We start from the raw sequence: 9,178 nt of genomic DNA on the forward strand, positions 1-9,178 counted from the left end.
AATTTCATCACCCGTCCCGCACCCAGCTCGGGGAGCAGGGGGCTCCCCCCCTCCCCCGGGTCATGCCCCTGCCCACAGCTGCGTGCACCCAAGGGCTCCCCTCCCCTGGGGGGGGGTGGGGGCATTTTTGGGGGGCAACACCCCAAAAAGCAGGGGGGGGCTCCTTCCCCTCTGTCTCCTCCCCCCCCCCCCCCCCGTTATTTGCAGCCCCGACTCCTTTCCCCGAGCATTTTTAACGCCTTTAAAACCCTGGCTCTGTCCTAAAAACCTCGAAAACGTTTCTGGGGGGGGGGCCCGGGGCTTTTTTTTTTGGGGGGGTGGGATCCAACCCCCGGGGCGATGCAGCGGGGGTGTGGAGCTGGGGAAAACGACGGCGCTGAGAGCGGGGCGGGGGCCGCGTCCCCACGGAGGAGAGGACGCCTCGGAGGGCGAATCCCCCCACCCCCCCTCCAAAAAAAAAACCCAAAAAGCAGCCGCGACACCGGGTACAAAGCCAGTTTTAATCCCTGGGGTGGGGAGGGGAAAAGCAGCAACTTCGTGGGGGCGGGGGGAGGGGGGGGAACGTCCCGGCGTCCCCCCGCCCCGTCCACGTCCGCACGGCCCGCTTGTCCTCGAAGAGGCTCTTCAGCATGTAGACCTGCAGGAAGGCCACGAGCAGCAGCGCGCCCAGGTTGACGGCCGACCAGAAGTTGACGCGGCCCAGGTTGCTCTCCTGCAGGTTGCGGTCGCGCGCCTCGAAGGCTCGCAGCAGCGCCTGCATCTGGATGCTCCGCTCCAGGCGGCTCCGCATGGTCTCGATGGATTCCTGCCCCCCCCCGAAGAAAAAAGCAAAAAAGAAACAAACAAACAAAAAACAAAAAGCAAAAACAAAAAACAAACAAACAAAAAAGAAACAAAAAAAAAAAAAAAAACCACCGCAGAGGAGCCCCCCCCCCGCCCTCGCCTCGCACTGGCCCCCAAATCGGGCCGCCCCCACCCCACCGTGTCCCCCCCCCCCCTTGTACCTCGATGTCCACGATCTTGATGTCCAAAATCAGGCTGCCCCCCCTGCCCCCTGCCGTGCCCCCCCCCCCCCAATATGTACCTCGATGTCCTCGATCTTGACGTCCAAAATCACCCCCCCCCCCGTGTCCCCTTCCCCACTGTGTCCCCCCCCCCCTTGTACCTCGATGTCCTCAATCTTGACGTCCAAAAATTGGGCTGCCCCCCGTGCCCCCCCACCTTGTACCTCAATGTCCTCGATCTTGACGTCCAAAATCGGCCCGCCCCCCATGCCCCCCTCCCTGCCGTGTCCCCCCCCCGTACATACCTTGATGTCTTTAATCTTGATGTCCAAAATCAGGCTGCCCCCACCCTCCCCCACCGTGTCCCCCCCCCCCCATACATACCTTGATGTCCTCGATCTAGACATCCAAAATCGGGCCGCCCCCGTGCCCCATGCCTTGCCGTGTCCCCCCCCACCTTGTACCTTGATGTCCTCGAACTTGACGTCCAAAATCGCCTCCCCCCTGCCCGTGCCCCCTCCCCGCTGTGTCCCCCCCCCCTTGTACCTCGATGTCTGCGATCTTGACGTCCAAAATCAGGCTGCCCCCCCTGCCCCCCGCCGTGCCCCCCCCCCCCATACGTACCTTGATGTCCTCGATCTTGACGTCCAGCAGGTCCTCGGGCTCGGCCGCCTCCAGCCAGCCGTCGCCGTCGCCGTCGTCGTCCTGGGCGCTGTCGAAGATGAGCTCGAAGAACACGAGCTTCTCCGAGATGGTGCTGAAGGAGTTGTCGAAGCACAGCTTGTAGTCGCCCGCCTCGGTGGGCTCCACGCTGCGGAGGGGAGAGGGGCTGAGCGCGGTGCCGGTGCCGAGCGCGGGCCCGGTGCCGGTGCTGAGCCCGGTGCCGGTGCCGAGCGCGGCGCGGGGCTCACGTGTGCACGCCGTCCGACTTGCGGTGCTCGCTGACCAGCAGCAGCCCCGAGGGCTCTCCAGGGAGAAATCCACGTCCAGCCCCGCGCCGCCGATCACCTGCGGAGGCACCGGGACCCCCCCCCCCGCCCCGGGGTTCTCATCTCTCCTCCGGTACCGGGTCCCGTTCCCCCTCCACCCCCCAGCACCACCCGGGACCCTGCCGGTGCCTCGTCCCCGTGGGCTGCGGGTCCTGGCGGTGCCCCCGGTATGGGTCCCAGCGGTGCCCCCCGCACCCGGTACATCCCCGGTACCGGCCCCGTCCTCCCGGTACCGGCTCCGCACCAGCCCCGCACCCCCGGTACCGGGACCCGCTCCCCCCAGAACCACCCCCAGTCCCCTCCGGTGCCCCTCCGGTGCCCGGTGCCTCGGCCCTGCAGGTCCCAGCGGTGCCCCCGCCCCCGGTACGTCCCCAGTAACGGCCCCGCCCCCCCGGTACCGGGACCCGCTCCCCCCAGCACCACCCCGGTCCCGGCCCTGGTCCCCTCCCGGTGCCACGGACCCAAGCCCGCCCCCTCCCGGTACCGGCCCCGCCCCCTCCGGTACAGACCCCGCCCCCTCCCGCAAGCCCCGCCCCCCTCCGGTACCGGCCCCGCTCCCTCCCGGTGCCACCGACCCAAGCCCCGCCCCCTCCGGTACCGGCTCCGGTCCCCTCCCGGTGCCTCCCACCCAGGCCCCGCCCCCTGTCGGTACAGGCCCCGGCCCCCTCAAGCCCCGCCCCCCTCCGGTACCGGCCCCGCCCCCCCTCCGGTACCGGCGCGGCCCCGCCCCCCCCGGCACCTGGTACTCGGCCTCCATGGAGGCGTTGCCGGGCGCCCCCTGGTAGAAGCACTCGCGGCGCCCCGCGGGCAGCACGAACGTCACCTCGGCGTCCGGTGGCGGCGGCGGCGGCGCGGCGCCCGGCCGGGCCCAGGCCGCCAGGCCCAGCAGCCACAGCCAGGGGGCCGCCATCTTGCGCCGCGCTGCGCCTTTAAACGCAGGCCCGCCCCCGCCCCCCCTCCCTCGCCGGGGGTGGCCGCGGCGGTGCCTGAGGCGGGAGCGGCGCCGCGCGGCGGGAGGCGGGGGGCGGGGCCTGCAGGCGGCGCCGCGGCCGCCCGCGGATGGGAGGGGCGGGGCAGGAGGGAGGGGTAGGTGGGGGCCTCGCGGCGGCCGCGGCGCGCTCCCATTGGTCGCTCGCTGCCGGCACGCGGCGGCCCGGCTGCTCATTGGCCAGGCCGCCCCGAGAAGCGCCCGCCCCTTATCGGCGCCTGGCCCCGCCCCCGGGTGTGCTCTTGAGGGGAGGGCGGGGCCCCACAATGCCCCGCGTGGCTGGGGTGGGGGCAGCTGGGGGGGGCGCGTTTGGGGCCCCTGGGGCAGATTTGGGGGGTCCTGGGGTCGGTTTTGGGGGGCCTGGGGTCGGTTTTGGGCTCCTGAGCTGGATGTGAGGCCACAGGGGCAGGGTTGAGACCCCTGGAGCAAATTTGGGAGCCCCTGGGGCAGATTTTGGAGGCCCTTGGGGCAGATGTGAGACCCCTGGGGCAGGTTTGAGACCCCTTGGGCAGATTTTGGGGACCCCTGGGGCAAATCTGGGGGCCCCTGGGGCAAATATGAGACCCCTGGGGCAGATTTTGGGGGCTCCTGGAGCAAATTTGCGGGCCCCTGGGGCAGATATGAGACCCCTGGGGCAGGTTTGAGACTCCTGGGGCAGTTCTGGGGGCCCCTGGGGCAGGTTTGGTGGCCCTGGGGCAGATAGAAGACACCAGGGCAGATTTGGGGGTCCCTGGGGCAGGTTTGGGGGTACTGGGCAGATTTTGGGGCCTCTTGGGCAGATATGAGACCCTTGGGGCTGCTCTGGGGGCCCTCAGGGCAGGTTTCAGGGCTCCTGGGGCAGATCTGGGGGGCCCTGGAGCAAATCTGGGGGGCCCTGGGGCAGATTTTGGGGGCCCCTGGGGTGTATATGAGACCCCAGGGGCAGGTTTCGGGGCTACTGGGGCAGGTTTGGGGCCCTGGGGCAGATATGAGACCCCAGGGGCAGGTTTCAGGGCTCCTGGGGCAGGTTTGGGGCTCCCTGGGGCATATATGAAACCCCTGGGGCAGGTTTGGGGGCCCCTGGGGTAGATCTGGGGGACCCTGGCCCAGCCCTGGGAGGTGCTGGAGCAGGTCCGAAAGGCCCGGGGGGCACATTCGGGAGGCCCTGGGGCAGTTCTGGGCGTCCTGGTGAGGTTCTGGAGGTCCTGGGGCAGCTCGGGGGGGGCCTGAAGCAGGTTTTGGGGGTCCAGGAGGGGATTTTGGGGTCTCGGGTTTGCTCCTCCGCACCCCTGTTGTGATAATTCAGAAGCGAGCCCGGCGAGATCGCACGCGGCGACCCCGTTGCGCGCAGGATGTGGCTGGGATCTTGGGCTTTTGGGTGGAAAAAAGCCTCTCCGGGGCGTTTTGGGTCGAAAAACCGCCTCTTTGTGCAACGGGGCAAGTCCCAAGCACAATCCGTGCTCTTGTCATTTCCTTCCTGGGTGATGAAACTCGGTCTTGAGCAAAAACCCTTCTGCTCAGCGCGGGGCCGGAGCGTGCCGGGTTCTGCGGGGTGAGGAGGATGAGGATGAGGATGAGGCTGAAGCTTCTCCTCCTGGTGGCAGGTACGTCGCCCCCCAGCCTCCCGGCGCAGCCCGGGGCCGGGCTGAGAGCCCGCTGAGCCGTCCCGGTGCCCCCCCAGGAGCCGTGGCAGCCCCCCAGCTCGCCCCGGCCCCGCTCGGCCTCGTCTCCGGCGCGGCGCGGATCAGCTGCTTCGCCCCGCGGCGCTTCGCCGGCAGCACCTTCGAGCTCTTCGTCGCGGGCAGGACGGGCCCGGTGCAGAGCATCGCGGCCGAGCCGGGCCAGAATAAAGTGGATTTCATCCTGGACGAGGCCCCGGCGGGGTCCCGGTGCTACCGGTGCCGTTACCAGAGCTACAACGGCAGCGCCTGGCAGGCGTCGGAGCTCAGCGCCGAGATCGCGGTGAACGGTGCGGGGTGGGACCCGGAATCGCCGCGTTTGGCCCGAAACCGCCGTGTTCGGCCCCAAAACTGCCGTGTTCGGCCCCAAAACCGCCGCGTTGGGCCCCAAAACCGCCGCGTTCAGACCCAAACCCATCACGTTTGGCCCCGAAACCATTGCGTTTGGCCCCAAAACTGCCGTGTTTGGCCCAAAACTGCCGCGTTTGGCCCCAAAATTGCTGTCTTCAGCCCCAAAACCACCGTGTTCGTCCCCAGAATTGCCACATTCGGTCCCAAAAACACCAAGTTTGGCCCCAAAATTGATGTGTTCGGCCAAAAAATTGCCACGTTCGGCCCCAAAACTGCCACGTTCAGCCCCCACAACTGCCGCGTTGGGCCCCAAAACCGCCACGTTTGGCCCCAAAACCACCACGTTGGGCCCCAAAATTGCCATGTTCGGCCCCAAAACCTCTGCGTTCGGCCCCAAAATTGCCACGTTCGGTCCCCAAACCGCCGCGTTCGGCCCCAAAACCGCCACATTGGGCCCCAAAATTGCCACGTTCAGACCCAAAACTGCCATGTTCGGCCCCAAAACCGCCGCAATGGGCCCCAAAACCGCCGCAATGGGCCCCAAAACTGCCGTGTTTGGACCAAAACTGCCACGTTCGGCACCAAAACTGCTGTGTTCGGCCCCAAAATCACCGTGTTCAGCCCCAAAATCACCGTGTTCAGCCCCAAAATTGCCACATTCGGTCCCAAAACCGCCACGTTCGGCCCCAAAATTGCCACGTTCGGCCCCCAAAACCGCCACATTTGACCCCAAAACCTCGCTCCCCTCCTGCAGCCTCGGAGGACGCCGCCTGCCTCCCCGACTTCACGCCCGCGCCTCCTCCTGCGCCCACCTCGGCGGCGCGGCTGGGAGGTACGGGGACGGGGGGGTTACGGGGACGGGGACGGGGGGGGGTCTCCCCGTTTTATCCCTGCTCCCGGGGGACGGGGCAGGTCCCCCCCCGAGGCTCCGAGCCCCGGCCCTGCCTTGCCTTGCAGCTCGGCCCTGGCTGCTCCCGGTGGTGCTGAGCGCGGCCGTCCTGGTGCTGCTGGCGGCGGCGGCGGCGGTGGCCTGGCGAGGTGCGGGGGCGGGGGGGGGGTCCGGGTTTTGGGGTGGGGGTCCCAGGAGGCTCCCCGCCGCCCTACAAAGCCCGTTTTCTTCCCCGGCAGCCAGGGGCGGACGGCAGCGGGCGGCGAGGTGAGCGAGGTGGGGGGCGCGGGGGGGCACGGGGGGAGTATCGAGAACCCCCCCCCCCCCTCCCCCCGGCAGCCCCGGCCCCGCAGCCTCCCCCATCCCGAAACGGCCCCGGGGCTGCCACGGGGTTTGTTTTGCAGGCACCCGGAGTCGTGCTGGACCGAGACGGGGTACCCCACGACAGGTAGGGCCCGGCGACCCCATAACGGGTTGGGGCCCGGTGACCCCATAACGGGTTGGGACCCGGCGACCCCATAACGGGTCGGGACCCGGTGACCCCATAACGGGTCAGGGCCCGGTGACCCCATAACGGGTTGGGGCCCGGCGACCCCATAACGGGTTGGGACCCGGCGACCCCATAACAGGTTGGGACCCGGTGACCCCATACCGGGTCAGGGCCCGGTGACCCCATAACGGGTCGGGACCCGGTGACCCCATAACGGGTTGGGACCTGGTGACCCCATAACGGGTCGGGGCCCGGTGACCTCATACTGGGTCAGGGCCCGGTGACCCATAACGGGTCAGGACCCGGTGACCCCATAACGGGTTGGGACCCGGTGACCCCATACCGGGTCAGGGCCCGGTGACCCCATAAGGGGTCAGGGACCCGGTGACCCCATAACGGGTTGGGGCCCGGTGACCCCATAACAGCTCACAGTACCCCATAACGGGTCGGGGACCTGGTGACCCCATAACGGGTTGGGACCCGGTGACCCCATAACAGGTTGGGGCCCGGTGGCCCCATAACGGGTCAGTACCTGGTGACCCCATAACGGGTTGGGGCCTGGTGACCCCATAACAGGTCGGTACCTGGTAACCCCATAACAGCTCACAGTAACCCCATAAGAGGTCAGGGATCCGGTACCCCATACCGGGTCTGGGCCCGGTGACCCCATAGTGGGTTGGGACCCAGTGACCCCATAAGAGGTCGGGGATCAGGTACCCCATACCGGGTCGGGACCTGGTAACCCCATCACGGGTCAGGGATCTGGTGACCCCATACCGGGTCTGGGCCCAGTGACCCCATACCGGGCCGGGACCCGGTGACCCCATAACAGGCCAGGGCCCAGTAACCCCATATCGGGTCGGGGCCCGGTGACCCCATAACAGCTCGCGGTACCCCATACCGGGTCGGCACGGCCCCGTTCGCATCCACGGGCACCCCGTTAACGTCCTCCCTTCCCTTGGCAGAGCTCTGCTACGAGAACCGCGTCTTCGGAGCCCCTGTGGTGAGTGGGGTCGCTGTGGGGCCGCTGTGGGGCCGCTGTGGGGCCGCCGTGGGTGCCCCCACGGCCGAGGCTGCCCCCCCAGGGCTCCGCTCACCGCAGCCTCCGTCCCGGTGCAGAGCGCCGCTGGCCCCAACGCCCCGCCGCCGCGGCCCCGCACGCCCTCCCCGGCCCGGCCCCACTTCAGCACCTTCAGGTCGGCCGCGTGAGCCCGGACGGACGGACGGACGGACGGACGGAGCGACAGCACCGAGCCCCCCCGGGAGCCCCCCGGCAGAGCGCGGCGAACGGCCCCGGTGATGCCCGGGCCCCAAATCGCGGTGTCCCCGCTGGTCGCGGTGGCAATAAAGGCGTTGGCTGCCCGGTGGCGGTGCAGGTGTGGGTCTGTCCCCGCTACGCGGCCCCGGTGCCCGGTGCCGGTCCCGGTGCTGGTCCCGGTGCCCCGTGCCCGGTTCTTGGTTCCTGGGCCCTGTTCCCGGGGCCTGGTTTGGGTTCCTGGGCCCAGTTCCTATCCCAGTTCCTGTGCCCGGTTCCGGTTCCTCTCCCCGGTTCCATCCCAGTTCCTATCCCCGTTCCCATCCCCATGTCCAGTTCCCATGCCCAGTTCCATCCCAGTTTCCATCCCGCTCCATCCCAGTTCCCCCCTCCAGTTCCCATCCCATTCCCCATCCCCAACCCCGTTCCCCTCCCCGCTTGCATCCCAGTTCCCACCCCCGTTCCCATCCCCATTCCAGTTCCCATCCCCATCCCAGTCCCCATCCCGGTTCCATCCCCAGTTCCCGTCCTGGTTCTCGTTCCATCCCTATCCTGGTTCCTGTCCCCATCCCCACTCCCGTTCCCATGCCCATCCCCATTCTGTCCCCATCCCATCTCCATCCCAGTCCCCATCCCGGTTCCATCCTCAGTTCCCATCCCGGTTCCCTCTCCCCGGTTCCATCCAGTTCCCACCCCCATCCCCACGTCCAGTTCCATCCCAGTTTCCATCCTGGTCCATCCCAGTTCCCCTCTCCAGTTCCCATCCCATCCCCATCCCCATTCCCGTGCCCGGTTCCAGTTCTGGTTCCCACCCCTGTTCCCATCCCCATCCCAGTTCCATCCCAGTTCCCACCCCTATTCCCATCCCCGTGCCCAGTTCCATCCCAGTTCCCACCCCTGTTCCCATTCCCCGTGCCCAGTTCCATCCCAGTTCCCACCCCCGTTCCCATCCCCATCCCAGTTCCCCCCTCCAGTTCCCACCCCCGTTCCCAACCCCATCCCCGTCCCCATCCCCGTTCCCTCTCCCCGGTTCCATCCCCGTTCCCATCCCCATCCCAGTTCCATCCCAGTTCCCCCCTCCAGTTCCCACCCCTGTTCCCATCCCCATCCCCGTCCCCATCCCCGTTCCCTCTCCCCGGTTCCATCCCCGTTCCCACCCCGTTCCCATCCCCATCCCAGTTCCATCCCAGTTCCCACCCCCATTCCCATCCCCATCCCAGTTCCCATCCCCATCCCTGTGCCCAGTTCCATCCCAGTTCCATCCCAGTTCCCACCCCCGTTCCCATGCCCAGTTCCATCCCAGTTCCCATCCCCATCCCTGTGCCCAGTTCCATCCCAGTTCCCACCCCCGTTCCCATGCCCAGTTCCATCCCAGTTCCCATCCCCATCCCTGTGCCCAGTTCCATCCCAGTTCCCACCCCCGTTCCCATGCCCAGTTCCATCCCAGTTCCCATCCCCATCCCTGTGCCCAGTTCCATCCCAGTTCCCATCCCCATCCCTGTGCCCAGTTCCATCCCAGTTCCATCCTAGTTCCCACCCCCGTTCCCATGCCCA

General features: G+C 68.1%; 2 protein-coding genes across 3 annotated transcripts; one reads left to right on the top strand and one right to left on the bottom strand.

Annotated features, from left to right (window-relative positions):
- Positions 1-482: 482 nt before the first annotated feature.
- LOC310888454 (transmembrane emp24 domain-containing protein 1-like) lies at positions 483-2,920 on the bottom strand. Its single transcript, XM_083815134.1, is given in 5 exon segments — positions 483-805; positions 1,629-1,815; positions 1,916-1,958; positions 1,961-2,012; positions 2,733-2,920. Coding segments are annotated over 5 exon segments (759 nt in total). The 5' UTR covers positions 2,904-2,920; the 3' UTR covers positions 483-499.
- Positions 2,921-4,357: 1,437 nt separating this feature from the next.
- Positions 4,358-7,734, top strand: LOC310888455 (protein HIDE1). Of its 2 annotated transcripts, XM_083815135.1 has the most exons (8): positions 4,375-4,564; positions 4,642-4,929; positions 5,745-5,822; positions 5,948-6,028; positions 6,119-6,146; positions 6,284-6,327; positions 7,335-7,372; positions 7,489-7,734. In XM_083815135.1, exons 1-8 carry the CDS (start codon positions 4,522-4,524, stop codon positions 7,576-7,578), a joined length of 690 nt encoding a protein of 229 aa, XP_083671261.1. In that variant the 5' UTR covers positions 4,375-4,521; the 3' UTR covers positions 7,579-7,734. The 2 variants fall into 2 exon arrangements, with proteins under 2 accessions (XP_083671262.1, XP_083671261.1); XM_083815136.1 differs by lacking the exon at positions 6,119-6,146 and having other exon boundaries at positions 4,358-4,564.
- The last annotated feature ends 1,444 nt before the right edge of the window (positions 7,735-9,178 follow it).

Source organism: Anser anser (assembly GCF_964211835.1).
Source record: "Anser anser genome assembly, chromosome: 35".
In the NCBI taxonomy this organism is placed as follows: Eukaryota; Metazoa; Chordata; class Aves; order Anseriformes; family Anatidae; genus Anser; species Anser anser.

Coding starts and splice junctions, on each gene's coding strand:
- LOC310888455 (XM_083815135.1), top strand. CDS start 4,522: ATGAGGATGAGGATGAGGCTGAAGCTTCTCCTCCTGGTGGCAG. Junction 5,823..5,947: donor CTCGGCGGCGCGGCTGGGAG/GTACGGGGACGG, acceptor CTTGCCTTGCAG/CTCGGCCCTGGCTGCTCCCG. Junction 6,328..7,334: donor GACGGGGTACCCCACGACAG/GTAGGGCCCGGC, acceptor TTCCCTTGGCAG/AGCTCTGCTACGAGAACCGC.